This window comes from Diuraphis noxia, unplaced genomic scaffold (assembly GCF_037042655.1).
Source record: "Diuraphis noxia isolate RWA-SAM2 unplaced genomic scaffold, SU_Dnox_SAM2 contig0003, whole genome shotgun sequence".
Lineage (NCBI taxonomy): Eukaryota > Metazoa > Arthropoda > Insecta > Hemiptera > Aphididae > Diuraphis > Diuraphis noxia.
Genome location: NW_028301713.1, coordinates 15664701 through 15686366, shown reverse-complemented (window position 1 = coordinate 15686366; position 21666 = coordinate 15664701). Strand labels below are relative to the sequence as shown.

At 32.0% G+C, this 21666-nt stretch overlaps 1 protein-coding gene across 1 annotated transcript; it reads right to left on the bottom strand.

Annotated features, from left to right (window-relative positions):
* Nucleotides 1-15754: 15754 nt before the first annotated feature.
* On the bottom strand, nt 15755-18137 carry LOC149056791 (uncharacterized). Its single transcript, XM_089224296.1, has 3 exons — nt 16679-18137; nt 16351-16601; nt 15755-16259 (listed from the first exon to the last, which is right to left on the bottom strand). Exons 1-3 carry the CDS (start codon nt 17546-17548, stop codon nt 15980-15982), a joined length of 1401 nt encoding a protein of 466 aa, XP_089080422.1. The 5' UTR covers nt 17549-18137; the 3' UTR covers nt 15755-15979.
* Between the last annotated feature and the right edge of the window lie 3529 nt (nt 18138-21666).

Below are 21666 nucleotides of genomic sequence, written 5' to 3'. Positions count from 1 at the left end.
GATACATCTTACTAAGAAAGGATCTAAACCAAGATAGGAGATGTTCGCCAAACCCCGATTCTTTGAGTATATGTATAAGTACATTGTGATTGACCGAGTCGAAAGCTTTTTGAAAATCAATGTAGATTACATCTACTTGAGTTCGATGATAAAAAGAGTAGAAGACATAATTATTGAATACAAGATTGCATGTGATGGTAGCCGTTTTGGGCGAAAGCCACGCTGTTTTTCAGCTAGTATAGAGTTTACAGTTTGTTGAATGGCGTTTAAGACTAGATGTTAAAATATTTTTGAAATATGAGATTGGATGGAAATAGGTCGATAATTGAAAACATTTGAAAGTCTACGGGCTTTGATGAATAAGCTGAAGAAAAGTAGGCAGAAAAGATATTGGCGACCTTATAAGTGCATTAATAGAAGTGAGTTCGTTGTAGGACATTTCCTTAGGAATAGAACTATTAGCACGATTGCTCTTAACAAATTTCCAAAAATCAGTAGGTTTAGTCTTAAGAGCCGTTTCAGTATGGTTTATGAAATCTCGATAACATTTTTTTTGTTTCATATTTAAGTTTAGCTCGGAGTAAAAATAATATTATGCTTAGTATACAATTTTATTTATGTATTGAAGTTAACAGTGAGAAAACTAGGTTGAGTAATTCAGAAATCAATCATTCAACGGTTGACGTTTTTAAGATACCTATTCTAATACTGTATCTACATGATGCCCCATGGGGATTTGACAAATGAAATAACTTTTGTTCTAATCAATATTTAAAAAAAAGAACATTTTTAAATAGTTACAATTTATATATTTTTTTAATTATAATATTTCATACATAATATAAACTAGATCGTAATTTACTTAACAAGAATACTTATATTTAAAAAATTTGTAAAAAATCAACCATTTTACTAAGATAAATTTTTCTCAAAATAAAATTTACAAATTGGCTATGAAGTAATAAAAATAACCATTCAAATGTCCGTAGTTATTAATCACTTTAGAAAAAAATTAAAGTATGAAATATTTTAGTCATTGTCGAGTTTAATTACTTGTGCAAACGTTGTTGCATATTATTAGTAATTTTAATCATATAAAATGCAGTGATAAAGATAAAACAAGTCTGAAAAAACTACCAACAGTGTATATCATTCCAAAAGAAGAGAAAATACAAAAAGACAATAAACATAAAATATACTCACGAGCAAATGCTGTAGAAAATATACATAATATACAATTAATCATTGATAAATAAATAATATTAAATTTTAAATGTTAGTGATGTTTGTCATTGCAGGTTTTATCTACCTATACTGATAGTGAAACAGTATAAAATATTAATTACGTACGATATGTGAACTGCATTCATAATATTATATAGTATGACAATCATTATATTTCTACGTTCATATTTTCGAGTATTTTTAAAAATAACGTTGACATTTATTTTAATATGCTTCACTTTTGAAGGGTATAGGTGATAAGAATGAATAATTATGAATAAAATATGAATAATCAAAACAAAAATATACGTACCCAACGTTTCTAGAAAAATATATACAATAATAATAAATTAGTTACTATAGAATACTGTATTCAACAATTTCATTGCTGGACTTTCGTTTTAAAATTAAGTAATAATAATAACAACCATTTCTTTCTAATATTAATGACAATATCGCAACATTTACCAATGCTATAATTCTCTCCGCTCACACAGCAATAGGTAAAACACAATACAAAAGAAAAAGATCAACCGTTCCGTGGTTGAACGCAGAATGCGACAATATAGCGAAAAAAAATATGAAGGCATTTAGAAAATTTAAAAAATAATAATAACATAGGCGATCTAATAACATTGAAAAAAATCAGAGCCAAACCTAGAAATATACTTGAGACCAGCAATACAAATCCATGGTGTAATATCACTAGATCTATTTCATCTCAGTCTAGCTCCAATGAGTAATGGAGCAAAATTATAAAATCCAAAGGTACGCTCTCACAGCAAATTAAGATACTAATTAATGATGGCGATATAGTTACGGTACCATTCGACATAACTAATAAACTAGGTCACTAGGAGAAAAATTCAAATTAAATAGTATTAAATCCGAAAGATTGTGAAATCCTGCACACCACCGAAGTTTACCACCCAATATCATTGCTGAACACTATGAGTTGAATAATAGAAAATATAGTCATATGGTATCTTGAAAAACATATATTAGTGTCACCACATCAACGCGGCTTTTATAAAAATAGATCCCCTAACGATATACTAGTAAGGTTACACACTGATATCATTGACGCATTAATTAACAAACAAAATATAATACTAATTGTTAGCCTTGATCTAAAAAAAGCATACGACACCGGTTGGAGATACAGAGGCTAAAAATTATACAACAATTTGACATCCATGGAAAAATGCTCAAATTTACAAAAAATCACATTTTTTACGAATAGAACCTTTAAAATTAAAATTAAAAATACATTATCTCAACCGTTCTCAAACCAAAATGGCGTAGTATAAGATAATCAATTAGCATTAACATTATACCTCCTTTCGATTAATGAAATATCAACTCAAGTCCCTCCACCTATAGTGATAACACTTTTCGCTGACGGTGCACTGATTTATTGCAAAGGAAAAAATATAAATTCAATAATAAACCAAATTAAACTTACACTCGATAAGTTAAGAAAATGGAGGCTCGAAACTTTCCCCAAACAAAACGAAATATATACTGTTCATCCGTCAAAGAAAAATAGCCAAATCGATAATTCAATTTGAAAATACAACACTTGACTACTGCGAAATTGTTAAAATTCTAGGCTTAACATTTGATAAAAAAAATTCAACTGGTACTAACACATCAAACAATTAAAAATCCATACGCTAAAATCAATTAAAATATTAAAAACATTAGCTCACACTTAATGGGGATCCGATCCAACCCAGTACATAATAAAAATAGCCAAACGTCAAAAAAATCCAGTGTACAATAAAATCATTAAAAACAGCTACCAGGCAAACCCAATTAATTCATCTCATCTCAGACCATTATAAAAATCGAAACCTTAATCAACAATAAAATTTTAAGCACTGTATTAAAAGTACCCCCTTGGCGCTTTAATAAAAATATAATAGACCTAAGCATATCATTACAAGACAAAAATACTACAGATAAAAATATTTATAAAGGTCTTCATTTCGAACTACTGCAATTATACAGTGATATCCTGACGCGTCGAAAATCGAGCAAAGGTCAGGATTAGCCGTGATATCAAATTGTTTAAACATACAATTAAAAACAAATAAGGTATAAACTATTTTTACCGTAGAAGCCCTAGCGATACTCACAGCCATTTAAATCATTCACTATACTAACGATAAGAAATATCTAATAATATCCGATTCTTTAAGCAATCTAATAAGCATTTGCAATTTAAATACGTCGCATTCAGTTATCTGCAAATAATTTATGAACTCAATGAATGCAAAATCAGTATATCGCTTTCGTGGATCACGGGACACGTCGGTATAATAAATAACGAAGAAGCAGACCTAATAGCAAAAGACACAAAAGGTACCTTCGCTTTCGAAGTATGTCCCCACATATTATCTGACTGAGACTTGATAAAATCAACCAAATTCAAGTACATGCATGAATAGCAAAACTTCTGGGCTAAATGTAACAACAATCAGTTCAGATAAATGAAACATTCTATAATATTATCATGGCACAAACCATTCGAGATGTCCAGAAGGGACGAGGTAATACTCGTTCGCCTATGAATAGGCCACACCCGCATGACTCACGGATACATCATGCCCAACTTGCGGAACAATCATTACAGTCAAGCATGTACTGACAAAATGTCGACAATTCATTGAAAGGTTCTTCGAACTGTAACTTCCGGAGACACTATACGAGATGCTAGCACCAACTCCTGAGACGAACAAAGACTTTTTAATTTTGTCAACACAACAGAATTGCGTCAACTGATAAGCAATTAAATGCAAATTCAAAAAAATGTAACGATGGCTAATAACCTCGTTGATGATGCCAAATATAATTAATAAAAAAAATAATAATAAATACTAAGGATGAATTGACAATATAGAAATATTTTTAAATATTGTATGTCTTTGCTTAAGAAAAAAAAAATATATTTTTAATTATTATCGATCGATGTTTCTATTAATAATAAGAAAATATAATGTTATGTATTGACATTTCAACTTTTTGGACTTGATAATTGTAATTTTATAGGCATTAGAAATAATTATCAAATGAAATAAGTGTATTTAATAAGGAAATATATAAATAATTGTTTAAAAAATGTTTTTATTTTTATAAATGATAATTTATATTTTTGGACTTTCTGACAATATGAATGTGTTTTGGACATTTTTTCAAAAGGAATTTTTGTCCTCGGACTTTTCGTACGAGATTTCACACAAGTATGTAATGCGATGTAAAAAAAAAGCGGTTAAGTCGTGGATGTCGCTCTGCTGTACAGTAGGTTTCTGTAATGGATAGGATTAAATTTAAATGCAATGATAGGTATCATTGTATTCGAAAAACGATTCTGAACGGAGATGATTTGTCAGTCTAGGATATTATATTATATTTAAATATTGTCATATATTCTATTTTGAAACAAATATTTTATTTTTCAATTAAGACGCATTTTGCATAAGGCATGGTTAATCAATTAGTGTAGTTATCATAATTCATAATACCTTATATTACAATAGATATACGAATACCTGGTTTGAGGATAAATCGTTATCATTACGCGATTTCATAAAAATTTAAAACTCAAACGCTCAAAACATTTTTCCTATAATGACGCTTCAAATTTTCTCTATAGCTATTTGAAGCAAAACTTATGGAAAACATAGTGTTGAATTTTATAACCTTAGATATAAATACAAACAATATTATGAATTTTGAACTACAAAATAATTTGCAAATATTCATGGTTTTGACGAATTTTTGTCAATATTTGAACTTCAAATGCTAATAAAAATTTAATTTGAATTTCCGGTGGAAATTTTTTTTGTGATAAAGATTGACAAATTTGTAAGGAATCTTGCATTAAATTAGATTTAAAAATAACATTTTTTATGAATTACTAGCTTATAATAATTTGCGAATTTTCGTGATTTTTACGTATGTTGTCAAAATTTAAATTTAAATGTTTGTAAAAAAAAAAATGTGACTATACATTTCTTGTATTTTTCAACTACTATTGTAAAAATATTCTAGGAGCCTTGTATTAAATTTTCAAATCTTAGAATTAAAAAGAAAAACTTTTATGAATTTCGATCTAAGATAATTTGAACATTGCCGTAATTTTTATGTATTTAGTCAAAATTTGAACTGTAAATGCTTATAAAAAAAATTCGTGTCTATATATTTCTTTTATTTTTCAAATGCTATTGTAAAAATATATTAGGAGCCTTGTATTAAATTTTCAAATCTTAGGTATAAAAGGAAAATTTTTTATGAATTTCTAGGATAAAATAATTTACGAATTTTTGTGATTTTTACGTATGTTGTCAAAATTAAAATTTGAATACATGTAAAAAAAAATGTGGCTATACATTTATTTTATTTTTCTACTGCTATTGTAAAAATATATTATGAGCCTTGTATTAAATTCTCAAATCTTAGAATTAAAAAGAAAAACTTTTATGAATTTCGATCTAAGATAATTTGAAAATTGCCGTAATTTTTACGTATTAAGTCAATATTTGAAATTCAAATGCTAATTAAAAAAAATTGTGCCTATTTATTTTTATAATTTTTTAATCACTATAAGAATAAATTATGAGGAACTTTGTATTAAAATTTAAAGTCTTTTGATAGTGCCATACAAATTTTATCGACACTTCAAAAAAAAATTTTCAAAAAAATAGAAAATTTCAGTTGTCTATAAATACCTCAAAAAAAGTCAAAATATTTTGAAAATTAAATCATGTAAAGAAAATGCCAATCTAAATAACTGGTAAAAATTTTAAAGTATCTATGACTTATACTTTTTGAATAATAACAAATGTTTAAAATCGTTTGAGGATAAATCGTTATCGTTACGCTATTTCGTAAAAATTTTAAATTCAAACACACTTAAAATCTTTCCTATAATGATGCTTCGAGTTTTCTCTATAGCTACTTGAAGGAAAACTTATGGAAAACTTAGTGTTGTATTTTTAATCCTTAGTTATAAACGCAAAAAATGTTATGATTTTTCAACATCAAAATTACTTGCAAATTTTCGCGTTTTCGACAGATTTCGTAAAATTTTGAACTATAAACGCTTATTAAAAAAAATTGTGACTTACGATTTTTAATTTTTTTTAGCTACAATAAAAACAACTCATAAGGAACCTTGTATTTAATTTTCAAGTTTTTTTGGTCGTCCAACATTTTTTTACCGACACTTCAAAAAAATTGAAAATATCAGTGGTCTACAAATAACTCAAAAAAAATTTTTTGAAAATTAAACTGTATATATATAACACTAACATAAATAATTGGTGAAAATTTCAAGTATTTACAGTGATTAGTTTTTGAATTACAACCATTTAAAAAATCGATTTGATCGAAAACTGATTTTGCGTAAAAATTCCCGTTTTTTTATTTTTCTCGATTTATTTGAAAACTGTTGGAAAATGTTTACTTTTGACCTTTATTATGCACCAAGGATATTCAACTTTACATCGGAAACCACCCCCAAAGTCGGAAATCGATGCATTATTTCAACTTGTTATGCTGTACACAGACACAAAAAAAACAAACACACATCATTGTAAAATCAATACATTCATCACTTCGTTCAGAATCTAAAACACAAAAATTACATACCTATAAATTGATTTTTTTTTTTTTCGTCAAATGTTTCTATAAAATATTAGAAAATTATAAATAATATTTAGTTGACAAGATATTTATATGTAATATATATAATATATATATATAGATAGATAGAAAGATAATGCAGATATCCATGCAACAACCATACTATTCTACGAAAACAATTTAATGAAAGAAATATTATTTTATTTTGGTATAACAACCTTAAGTTATAGATTAGTAGTAATGCAATTTTTTAGATAATCAGGTCACGACACCATTGTCTTTTTAGTTTTTTATGGGGGTTTTCTGTGACGGTTGGACGACAAGGGAAGTTAGATTATGGATCAGCTTGCTATTAAATCGTTTATAGTGAAGCATGACTAATTCAGTGACGATGGGTAAATTAAGGTTAGAGTGAAGGGCATTATTGGAAACATACAGAACGGATCATTAGAGATGACGTGAAAAATATAAGATGCAATCTGCAAAAATGTATGTTTTGTAAGGACCGTAGTATTGATTTCGGTACCTGGTTGAGCAAGCGTAACACGCTTAGCACTTTCCGGGATTTCCACATTACCACTAGGTACTTTTTGAAATTTACACTCTACCACCCGTCACTTTTGGGTTCTATGCACTTTACCCCCCCCCCCCCCGGTTGACGGAAAAAGGTCGCTTGTCAACGCTTTAAACGTTATGGAAAACTTAACTGACGATGCTGGCGTTATAAAAAATATTTTACTAACAATATAATATTGTAGGAACTCTAATGTTTCTGAACTTCGATTTTAATACGTGCCAATTGATCAAAAAACACTTGCTCGCAAACGAAAATTAATCGAAGAACTAACATCTGCGATGATACACGTTCATTAGCTCCACCGATTTTTATGCAATAATACACAGTTAAAACCTAACCTAACCTATGGTATTTAGATTTTATTTATCTATAAATTAAATTGACATTGGAGCTAATTTATGAAATAATAAATACAAATACAATATTTAAATCTCAAACAGAAAAAAATAATCAAAACAAAATATACGTACTTAAATTGTCTAGAAAAATATATATAATAATAATAAATTAGTTATTATAGAAAACTGTATTCAACAATTTCAATGCTGGACTTTCGTTTTAAAATTAAGTAAAAATAATAACAATCATTTCTTTCTCATATTAATGACAATATCGCAACATTTACCAATGCTATAATTCTCTCCGCTCACTCAGCAATAGGTAAAACACAATACAAAAGAAAAAGATCAACTGTTCCGTGGTTGAACACAGAATGCGGCAATATAACGAAAGAAAATATGAAGGCATTTAGAAAATTTAAAAAATAATTGTTGGATACAAAGTATTTTTAATTTCGCGCGGTCATGCCGCAAGTAATTGCATGCCGTAATGTTGTCACACCGGAGCATTGTCGCCGCCGCAACGCGCAATCCAACCTTTGGACCCCCGATATCGCCGCGACCGAGCTAGCCGTCGCCGGTGCCCCGCCGGCCGCCACCGTATGGTGTTGTTGCTTTTCTACCGTCAGCGGGACTGGTCTACGATCCGGTGTCTCGTCGCCGTTTTTGCTCCGCCATTGTTTTGGCCGTCTGAGCTCATCCGAGCTGATCGGCGTTTCGCGTCCTGTCGCGTTCGCGGTCGTAGTGTTTTTTTTTGGCTCGCTTGCCACCCGGCCTATTGTATTTTGTATCGTCGCCCGTCCGTTTCTACGCAGCGCGACCCATGTAGTGCACCCCTTTCAGTTTGTCGCCCACGACGTCGAGTTCGCCGTGCGAACACGTTAAAACGTATTCAACCTTTTGTCACTTGTGCCGCGGTCTACGCCGTGACAACGGACGCCCACGCGCAACGGTTCGCGTCGTCGAGTTCGCGACCGTTATTTGCTATACGAGCACGCGTCGTCCGGAGGTTTGTATGTTGTTTTGTTCCGTCCATTCTGCTCGAGTGAACTAAGTCACATCCGGACATATTGTCGTTGACCCGTTTCGTCGGGATCGACATTGAAGCAATTGTCGCAGCTCCAATCAACGTCACCGACGGTTATCATCGACCAGTTATCACGTCATCAACATCAACATCACTGGTTATCAGGTCGTACACGCGAATTATTATTTTGTTATTGTTTGGTTGTCGATTTATTATTCGACGTTGTAATTGTGTATTATTTTTTTGTGTATTTCATCGTTTTTCCGCCGATCGACTTGTGATCGTGCGCCCCCTTTTTACTAACCCTAGAATATAAGAGTACTTATTTGCAGAACCGACGCAATAAATTTATATATATTATCAGTCGTCAAATTCTAGTTTTATATTTGTGTTAGGGTGCCGTCGCTCATCATATTATATTATATTATATATATTATATTATATCATATCATATTATACAATCATCTTATTGTTATAGGAGTAATCCAGCCTCCTCGTCCTTATTAGCCTTTTTTTATCTCTTTATACAGTCCACTCTCTACCAGGTTACAGGATCGACAAGACAATCGAACGCACGGCGGGTTGCGTGTTGTCACCCGTTCGCACACACACGCGTACGCGTATTCCGCCGTGTCGGGCTTTCTTTGTGCAGCCCCTAATGCACAATAATAATAACATTCAAAAAAATCAGAACCAAAGCTAGAAATATAATTGAGACCAGCAAAACAAATTCATGATGTTGTTGCAATGGCCACAAGGTCTGAGACCACACATATATTGTTTAGAAAGTATTCACAGGATGTACGTGTTGTACATGTACAAATGTATCACGTAATGAACACAAGGAAAAGTTAGTTTCTAAAAGTATATCGAAAAGCCCACTGCGAATACTCAAGTGGGACCTTGTAGAAAGACAATGCATTCTGACTGTTGTCTTTCCTATATAAAGACGCTCGTAGGGCGATCTCAACACACTATTTCTGCGTGACGACTAGTTGACAGTATTCATGCTAGAGATATTTGTCTTAAGTTGTACATTACTCTGAGTGTTTAGAATAAACTTGTTAAAAATACTAATCTGTCAATAAATCTATAATAATATTTAAATTGACTACTGTGTTAAATTCATTTGATTCGACCCTTGTCAACCGAGCTCCATAACTGGTTCGCAACAGAAAAAATTTGGTGCCGAAACCAGGGATCTTTACAAACATCGTATCAACACGACGAAGATTTCTACCCGAATCATTCAAGGGAAATCTGATCAACTTCTCAAGAATAAATTCAAAACATCTGCCGTGGACCAGCGAGTTCTAGAAGTGTCGACATCAATTCAATGAAAAATTCAGTAATGTACAATAGTTGGTAAGCGTAACTCATATGTCAGATAGTCCGAAAAAACGTAGTAGTTTAAATATAACGTTAGACGATAGTCCTACGAAAGTAGAATTATCCAAAGCACAGGTTTTTGAGATTGTGGTGGGTACTCCGACAAGTGAAAAAATGTTAGGAGACAATAGTAACGCTGGGACAACACTGTCCACAGACACCACACTATCAGCTTGCTCTATGGGGCTCGATAAAACCGTGGAGCATGTAACGCGTATGGTACCCGAATTTAGTGGGGGTATCGATGAAAAATTAATATTTTTTATAAATGCATGCGAGTTAGTATCGGAAATAACTCCGGTAGCTAATAAGGACATAATGTTGAGAACTATCTTAACTAGAATAAAAGGGCAAGCTTACGAGGTGATAAGATATGAGGAAATCACCAGCTGGGGAATGCTAAAAACTTTGTTAAAAAACACGTATGATAAACCTATAAACGCGGCATACCTACAGATAGAATTATTTAGCGCGAAACAACGTTATAAGGAATCGTTAATAGAGTATGCCACTAGAATACGTAATCTGGTACAAGCGGTATCAGAAGGTAGCACCCAGGGAAAGAGCACGAGTGATGCTCTCGCCGTTAAAACCAATATAAGGGAACAGGCGTTATTAGTATTTTTGGAAGGGATTAATGATAAAATAAAAGTAATGGTAAAAAGTAAAAATCCCTCCACATTAGAGCAGGCAATACAAATTGCAATAATTGAAGATAAAAATATAACCCCAAGCGAATTAAAAAATAATTTTAATAATAAGGCTAAAGGGGAAGCGCAAAAATACAATAAAGGTAATTGTCATGTATGCGGAAAATACGGGCATTATGCTAGAGATTGTAGGTTTAAAAAGGGAAGTCCTAAAAATGAGGGTGGTAAATTTAGTACAAATAAACCTACAGCAAATACATATTTAATATGCACATATTGCTCAAAAAAGGGGCACACTATAGATAAATGTTATAAAAAGAAAAATAAAGATAAACGTGATAAAGGAGAAAATTCCAATTCGGGAAACGAAACCCGACCGCAGGAATAGAAAGTCCCTCTGTGGTTGAGGATTTAAGGGAAATATATGATATAAAACAAATAACGGTAGCAATGGAAAATCAACATATTAAAAGTAGGTCCAAACATTTTATGAATAATCCGATAGAATTTTTAGTAGATACAGGTAGTAGCGTAAATATAATTCGATTATCCGAGTTAACATCGGACACAAAGTTAATACCAGGTGAAACAATTTCTTTAAGAGGTATAAGTAGTACGCTAGAAACTACCATAGGTATAGTCGAGATACCGATTGAAATAGGAACCGAAACTTTTAAGAAAGTAAAATTTTATATAGTAAAAAATGATATGCCACTTATTAAAGCAGGTATATTAGGTAGACCGTTCTTTCAATTGCAAAATACCACAATACATATGCCATACGGCTGTGGTACGCACACGTTAACATTAGGAAATCGCATAAGAATACCTCCGCGGGTAGAATACATAATGGCTGTAGGTGTTGACGCCGGCACGGTTGAAGATAATGAAGTAATAACTATTCATCAGGAGGAGCTGCAAGAGCAAGTGTTCTTGGGCAACGTAATAAATACAGTGAAGGACGGGCGCGTGCTAGTAAACGTCATAAACATATCTGATGAGGAAAAAATAATACAACCGGTGTCGCTAAGTCAAATAAAATATGAAATTTATAGAGAGGAGTCAGTCATGTATATAAACACTAATAAAAACGAAAACTTGTCAAACTATTCAGAAAGGGTACAAAAATTAAAAAATGAATTACGTACTGAACATTTAAATTCAGAAGAGGCCCGTAGTGTTGAACAAGTGTGTATAGACTTTATGGACATATTTCATTTAGAAGGGGATAAGTTAACTTATACAACGTCCATAGAGCATGAGATAAGAACTCCGGGGGGAGAACCTCCCATATATCAGAGACAGTATAGGTTACCACATAGCCAAAGGGACGAAATAACAAAACAAATAAAACAAATGGAAAGCGACGGTATAATAGAACCAAGCAGTAGTCCATGGAATAGTCCTATACTTTTAGTTCCGAAAAAAATAGACGTATCAGGAAAACCTAAATTTCGTTTAGTAGTGGATTTTCGAAAATTAAATAATATTACAGTAGGTGACAAAATGCCATTACCACAAATACAAGACGTATTAGATCGACTAGGTAGGTCTAAATACTTTTCTATACTCGACCTTGCTCAAGGTTTTCATCAAATTTCGTTAAATAAAGAGTCACGGGTTAAAACAGCCTTTAGTAGTGACATAGGGCATTGGCAATATACTAGTTTGTATGGCTAGTTACCCATGGGATTAAAAAACAGTCCTCCCACATTTCAACGATTAATGAATAATGTACTTTGTAATTTAATCGGTTTAAAATGTTTAGTATATTTGGATGACATTATAATTTTTTCCACTGATTTACGTGAGCATGACAAACGAATTAGAGAGGTGTTTTCTCGATTACGTACACATAATTTAAAATTACAACCTATAAAATGTGAATTTTTAAGAAAGGAAGTAATCTATTTGGGACATAAATTAACAGAAAAAGGTGTACAACCCGACGAACGAAAAATTAAAAGTGTTAAAACATTCCCTACACCCACAACGGTAAAAGAAATAAAATCGTTTCTCGGATTAACAGGTTACTATAGAAACTTTGTACCTGACTATGGAAAAATCGCTAAACCAATAACAAATCTATTAAGAAAGGGAATAGAATTTATATGGACACCGGAGTGTCAAGAGGCTTTTGAAAAATTAAAAAGTATACTATGTAACGAACCACTATTGCAATATCCGGATTTCGAAAAACCATTTATTATTACGTGCGACGCTAGTAATTACGCGGTAGGATGTGTTCTCAGCCAAGGTGTTATACCGGCCGACTTACCTATCGCTTACGTATCACGTACACTCAATAAAGCTGAAATAAATTATTCAACAACCGAAAAAGAACTAGTAGCTATTATGTTTGGTGTTAAACAATTCCGACCATACGTTTATGGACGAAAATTTACAATCATAACCGACCATAAGCCATTAACATGGTTATTTAGTGTCAAGGACCCAGGCAGTAGACTACTTCGATGGCGAATAAAGTTAGACGAGTTCGATTATGAAATTCAATATAAAAGTGGTAAAACTAATTTAAATGCGGATGCATTAAGTAGAATAAAAGAAATTAACTTAATTGAAACTACAACCACATACGATAAATTTTGGGAACAGTTTAATTCTAAAATAATTATAAATACTCGAATAAAAGAAATAAGTGGACAAATAGCAAATGCACCTAGGGATTCAATAGTAGTGATAGATATACCTAAGGATAAAATAATAACCAACGAATTAATCCAAACCATAACTAGAGAGGTTGACCTAACTAATATTAATACCATTATCGGGGATATAGCGTATATAGAAAAAGACAAATTAATTTGTTTAGTAACTAAGGAAAATGATAGCGACGTACCTACTTACGAAAATATATATAACACGTTAATAAAGCTAAGACAGTTTTGTGAAAGTAATCGGATAAATAAACTGACAATACTTAAAAATGAAATAAATTATACGAAAGATAAATTAAATTGGGCACAAGTAAGAGCCATGTATAGATACATATTTAAAAGTACACCTATAAACGTTTTAATATATTCTGAAACTGTAATGAGTAGCCAGGACAAAATAGATGTAATTAAGTTATATCACGATTCACTTCTGGGAGGTCATTTAGGTATGACAAAAACGTTAAAAAGAATACGAACACAAATACAATGGAAGGGAATGAGGAAGGACGTACGACAGTATATAGAAAAATGCGAATCATGTCAAAAGAATAAAAATTCTAAAAATATTAAATTACCAATGGCAATCACTACGACATCGACAAAACCTTTTCAAAAGATATTTCTAGACATAGTAGGTAAACTACCCACATCTTATAGGAATAACTCTTATATATTAACTATTCAAGATGACCTAACAAAATTCTTATTAACAATACCTTTAGAGGACCATACAGCTAACACAATGGCTAAGGCATTTGTTACTAATTTCGTATGTATTCATGGGATACCTATGAATATATTAACTGATAACGGTCCCGAATTTGTAGGTGAAATATTCACGGAAGTATGTAAAATTCTTAAGATTAATAAAATGATGTCTAGTGTATATCGACCACAAACGAACGGGGCTCTCGAACGGGCTCATAAGGTAATAAAAGAAATGCTTAGGCATACAATAGATAAGCACGCACAAAATTGGTGCGAGCACCTGCCATTTGTAACATTTGCATATAATTCAGCTGTACATGAAAGTACCAACTTCCAACCATACGAATTATTATATGGAAACCCCGTAGAATTACCATCACCCTTGCAAAGGCGAACCGAACCTTGTTATACATATGATAATTATGCATATGAAATGAAACAAAAAATGCAAGCAGCACATGAACTTGCAAGAGAACTGCTTATAAAGACGAAACATAAAACAAAAGAATACTATGATAAAGGACAGAATGAACAGAATATACATGTAGGAGATAGCGTATTAATACTTGACCATGCTAGAAAGCATAAGCTGACACCAATATGGGTGGGACCGTATCCGGTAATAAAAGTATTAGACTATAATGTAAAAATACAAAAGGAAAAACGAATAGCTACTCTGCATAAAAATCATGTTAAATTATTTAAAGAATAATAATAATTAGTTTACTGTACATTAATATAATTTAATTATAGGTTTATAATAGTGATAGGAGCTTTCCAAGCCGTTCAATCGCAAAATTCGTCATATAATGTTTCAACGATTCCGCACGAGAGTGGGATCTACTTCGAGAATCGAGGTTCACTAAGGTTAACCAATTCGGATTGGAAATTATTAATATATATTAATTTAGATAATTATAATAATAGGCATGTAGAAACCATTAATTTTTATAACAAAACAGTTAACATATGCGAAAATCTACAAAAGGAGCATCCTGAAATATTTAATACTACGTGCGGTAACTTTGCATTAACCTCCGCGTCATTGTTACAAGAAATTAATAGAAAAAGGTCCAACATGTTACAGTCCATAGACGTGGAAGAAATAAATAAACGCGAAAAAAGGGGACTAATTAATATGGTAGGACACATACAGAAAACGTTATTCGGAACGTTAGACGACGAGGATGGGGAAATGTATAATACGCAAATAAGGGAGCTTCAAAATAGTAGAGTAGGCATGTTAAAAATAGTTGATAAACAAACTAGCATATTAAAATTAACCAATAGTGCATTTAAAGACGCACAAGGAATGGAAATCCAAATAAAAAGCTTAAATATAACGTGTAACAATCTTGAAACCAGTTTAAGACGTGTATGGTATCAGGTAGATATGTTAGAAATACGGACGACAATAACGAATTTAATAACAACATTGTTATTGTTACTCCAACAATTAGTATTCGAAACGGACATGGTAGGTGAAATAATCGGTAAAGCACGATTCCGTACGTTTTACCTTTTTGGGAACACGATTCCGTACGATTTTGATCAAACAATGGATTCTCAAAATGACCCCAAAAACAACACGATTCCGTACGATTTTATGTGCAATGTTGCCATTTATTATATTTATTTTCAATTTGTCATTTAAAAAAGTTGATGAAAGTTTGTCAAATAAAAAAATATGTAAAAATATATAAAGTATAAGTTGTATAAAAAAATATGTAAAATAATAATTATAATTTGATACCTTGATACTTGTTACAAATATTTGACAAATATTTGATTATATTTTTGTGAGTTAAATATTCTTTATATTCGTCAATTGTGTGGTATAAACGTTGTTTGTCGGCTAAGGCCATTTGATTAAAACGTCCTTTAGATACTGATTTTATTTTTGTGCAAGTCTCTTCTTGTGTTTCCTTTAGAACTGATATAACCAAATGAATAGAAGGGTGTGGACTATGAAACTGTGCATTATATGTCCTATGGAAACTTTCCGATCCATTTGTTGTACTAAAAAAAAAAATATGAAAACAAAACGTTATAGATATTAATTTTTTATATCAATAGTTTTACACCTTATATATAGTTATAACAGTATTACCGAGGATTTTCTGACGGCTCTTGAGCCCAAATTGCTGGTGGAAATAAACAATCATTTTCTACGTAAGTATGCAATATGTAATCAGAAAATAAGCATCCTATATCTATATTTGGACATATAGATACAAGTTCAACGAATGCATTTTCGATGTCATGTGGTGGTACGAATGGCAACCCGAAAAATAGTTTTAACCATTTTCCTAACTCATCGTCGTTTGTATATGATGTTCGGAGTTGCTGCTCAGAATTTATCTGTAAAGTTAATACAATACGTTAAATTTTATCATTTTATTGTGTGTATATTTATAATATGTCTTAAGCGTAATTACTTTTCGCCACCAACACTGCCCTAAATGAAATCGACATGCTTGAATTTCCACATTTGGGAATACCTCTTTACATGCTTCATGAGCGCTTATCTCAAAGTCTAAATGTAACTTGCGAATAATAAGTCTTTTGAAAATTAGTTTTTCACTTAATTCCTGAAGAAATGTCCACATATCAATGTAAGTTTGTTTGGATTTTTCAGGCAAGAAAAAATAAGCCACGGGTATATAAAATCCATTTTGTAAACAATTAATTGTATAAAGCTGAATGTAATACTTTGGTGCATAATTAAAAGTACCATCGGCAAAAAAATCTGATGAATCAACCATACATCTCAGATTTTGCTTTGTAGTAATACAAACGAATAATTTGTTTTCGGGTACAAAAACAAATTGGTCACCTTTAAATTTAAGTACATCATAATTCTCCATACTTTTAAGTTGTTCAATTGATTCTATAACAGATTTTGGAAATGCCGGATAAATTTGTCGTCGTTTGTCGTACATAGCTTTTCTGATTGACCGTATATCTTTATGTTCAATTTCTGAATTAACAGTTTTTACAAGTTCTGTTCGAATTATTTTTATAGGTCGGACAGAAATAGAACCACTTGCCTTTCGTTTACAGTTTTCTCTCAAAACTTGTCTTTCAAGACTTTGGACTGAGTTTTCAGAGTGTTTATGATCATTTGCTGTTTCATGGAGTAAATTTCCGTTCGTCACAATGCTAGCGTAGCAAAATTTTTGTATGCATAACCATTTTTTATAACCATCCTTTCGTGTTCGAATAAGCCGATATTTATAGCGATTAAGTAATGCAAGTGGTTTTCCTTTTTCCGAAAAAATAAACTTCACTTCGTTATTGATTTCCATATTGACTACTTAAAAATATGATTTGTATAACACACCGCACTTTACAACTTAACACATTTACAAAGTTACCGACTGGCGACAAGCGACTGGCGACTTGGTAAAATGTATAACGTTCAACGGGGATAGTTAAGATAAGATAGGTATCGTATATTATGATACAACAAACTTATCTGATAGATATATATAACGATTGTATCGCTGTGGTACGTTAACCTTAACATGTTACTAAACAGATGACCGGATTTTACCGTCCGGTTTTTATATATAGAGTTCGATTATGGTAAACTGAAAATGCCGTTTTTCGCCGGCATCGGTCAGTTCGCCAAGTACGCCTGGCGTTGGCTCCGGCATACTGCGTTTGGAGGAACACGGCGACCGGTAGGCAAAATCCGATCGTCTGTACTCTGTTTGGGCCCTCACTATAGTTACAATGTTACAAATACGCACAACGTACGTAAAAGTGTAAAACACTATAAAAGTCAAATATATACGTAATTTTATGGAAACCTGGCAACATTGCACTAAAATCTTGGGTACAAAACGTACGGAATCGTGTGCCTTTAAAAGGGCACGATTCCGTACGCTGATAAGGACCGTACGGAATCGTGTTCTACCCGAAATAATATCTGCAGCACAGAATGGTATAATACATTCAGGTATAATAACCACAAGAGAACTAAGGATGCAACTGCGGGACATACTAATAAGTCTGCCCGGGCAGTTAAAATTACCATTCGATGTAAACTCTATATCACTATATGAATTAAGTAAAACATCAAAATTGGCTATAGTGTATATGAACGGAACTCTCGTATTCGAGTTAATAATTCCATTACTAAATCCAGTAGAGCTGACACTATACCACATAATACCACTACCAGTACGAAGGGAAAAACTATATATGCATCTCACACCCGAATTCGAATACATGGCCATTTCAAAAACACACGAATACTATCTAACGATTTCCGTAACACATTTAATGAAATGTAAAGAACTAGCAAGCATAACTGGTTCTACGACATTTGAGCGAAAGAAATCGAGCGAACGTGAATGAGCGAATGAAAAAGAGCGAATACAAAATGAGTGATTAAAAATATGAGCGAAAACATTTAGAGCGAAAAAAATAATATTATATAGGTACAGGTTTTTGAAATAATGTGTGTTGTTTGATAAAAGGATCACCCTTTATATATTATTATATACGTTATATATATTTTCGTCTTTAAACATTTTATACGAATACTAGCCCTCCGTGCTAGTACGAATATTATAACGATTCGATAAGATAACGTTTATGATCATTTGTCTTATCTGAGTCACTATCTTCGTAGTGTAGTACACTCGTACCTAAGTCGAATTTGTCATTTTAGTCGTCCGCCAGAGTTCTTATATTAATGTTGTATTTAACGTGTATAAAAATGCAGTATATTCAGTTACAACAAGGAAAACTTCTTCTACAGTTAAATAATTTCTTATTTCGGAAAGAAAAAATACATAAAGATGTCGAATATTGGCGATGCATAGACAAACTATGTACAGTTGTTTGAATTTAAAATACAAAAAAATTTTTAAAGGCCTTTCGAATCATAATCACGTTGCCGATATAATTATAAAAATCAAGCGAAAGTAGTAGTCGAAAATATTAAAAAGCGTGCCGTTGAAACTCAAGATAATCCTGGAATTATAATAAGTGAGTTGTCATCTTCTGTAGTTCCAATTGTTTTTAGTGCACTTCCACAGATCGCATACTTGAAACGTACAATTCAAAGAACGAGACAAAAAAATTGCTTAGCTCCACCTAATCCCCAAATTCTCGATGATCTACACCAATTGCTAATTGAATATAAATTTACCACTCACTAGTCACTTATTTTAATTATATTATAATATAATATTTTTTTCGCTCATATTTTTATTCGGTCATTTTGTATTCGCTCTTTTTCTTTCGCTCAATTGTCGGGATACCAGCATAACTATGTGCCCCGAAACCCAACCATTACGTATAGGATCCGCGGGACTACCTTGTGAAATTGAATTATTCATGAAACCAACGGTGGTACCGTCAACCTGTGCAATAAAATACTTAGAATTATCGCGTAGCGTCTACCATAAGTTAAAATATCATAATAAGTGGATTTATATAATAAACACGTTAGACAATGTAGCTGTCACTTGCGATCGGTGGGATAACGCTAAGAATATACAATTAAGGGGTGTGGGTATAATAACTTTAGACGAACATTGCAAGGCACACACACCGCAGGTAGTATTAACACCTAACCGACATCTGAAGTCTATTCAGTATCTCGACTTCATTCCTCCGGTGAACATACCAACTAGTGCTAAAATTCCGTTACTACCCAGTGCTAAGCTCGACAGTTTACTTACCCACCAACATCCAGTAGTCAAGTTAAACGACATTAGCGATTTCTCCAAGACAATCGAGGAGTTGGAAAGCGCAGTCCAAGAGGAAAAAGATAGGAACATATTAGAAACGACGAGTGGTATGCATACAAAAATAATCATTATATTAAGTATAATATTAGGTTTAATAATAACTTACAAGTTATTTAAAATATATAATAATCGTAGATATCATAGTCATAGGATAATAGTGCCTAGAGTAGAGGTAACCAGCTTATAAAAAAGGAATTTTATTATAGTGTAGTATAATATACCTTACCATTCTAGAGAAACACACAAAAACAATGAGCAGCACGATAGTCATTAACAGAGCATTACTAGAGCAGTTCGTAGAGCAACTGAAGTTCACATTAAACCAAGAATATCATGTAGTGCCAACAGACCCGTACCGATACCGAAACCCGTCCTGTTTAAGGGGACACATAAGCACCACCAACAGAGATCTAGGGGATCCTTTTACTGAGGATCAAATCGATTTAATTAATGCACACCTGTGCAGTTTCATACATTTTTCAAAATTAAGGAGCATGGCTGATAAAGCACCATGTATGCTATTGTATGGGTTTCTAGGGTTAAGGGATGTAGTAATTAATAGATTGATGGCTATGCTGACAGTAGGAATACGCTAACTTACTATTTTAATACATGTAATATTTAAAAAAAAAAAAAAAAAATTTTTTGTAATATTTATTAATAATGAATTTCGCTGTACGAATATATATATGTAATTGTAAAAAAAAAAAAAAAAAATGATAATACTATACTAACATAGCATAAGAAATAATTGTACCACCAGAGTAATAAAAAAAAAATATTTGTACAGTATGGATACCGAATATTAGTCGTAAGACAACAGTTAGAGGTCTTATTTAGCATAAGCCCTCGTTTTGTGGTGGAGGTGTTGCAATGGCCACAAGGTCTGAGACCACACATATATTGTTTAGAAAGTATTCACAGGATGTACGTGTTGTACATGTACAAATGTATCACGTAATGAACACAAGGAAAAGTTAGTTTCTAAAAGTATATCGAAAAGCCCACTGCGAATACTCAAGTGGGACCTTGTAGAAAGACAATGCATTCTGACTGTTGTCTTTCCTATATAAAGACGCTCGTAGGGCGATCTCAACACACTATTTCTGCGTGACGACTAGTTGACAGTATTCATGCTAGAGATATTTGTCTTAAGTTGTACATTACTCTGAGTGTTTAGAATAAACTTGTTAAAAATACTAATCTGTCAATAAATCTATAATAATATTTAAATTGACTACTGTGTTAAATTCATTTGATTCGACCCTTGTCAACCGAGCTCCATAACTGGTTCGCAACAATGTAATATCACTAGATCTATTTCATCTTCTTCTAGCTCCAATGAGTTATGTACTAATTAATCTTTAACATAACCATTATGAGTTAGAAATAATATTTAATTTACAGCATATTAATATTCGATAACCTTTTACGATTCACAACTACAATATTATATTTGGTTATGTTTTCATTGCGGTATAATTTATCTTAGCTATCCATTACACTTAGCTTAGATTAAACTTTCACAAGATTTTATTACCATTTTGTAACGAAATGTAACTACGTTTTACGATTAATATGTGGTTTGTAACTTTATCTTATAGTTCCTACAATAATATCACAATGGTATTGAGTATTGACTATATTACATAGCATAT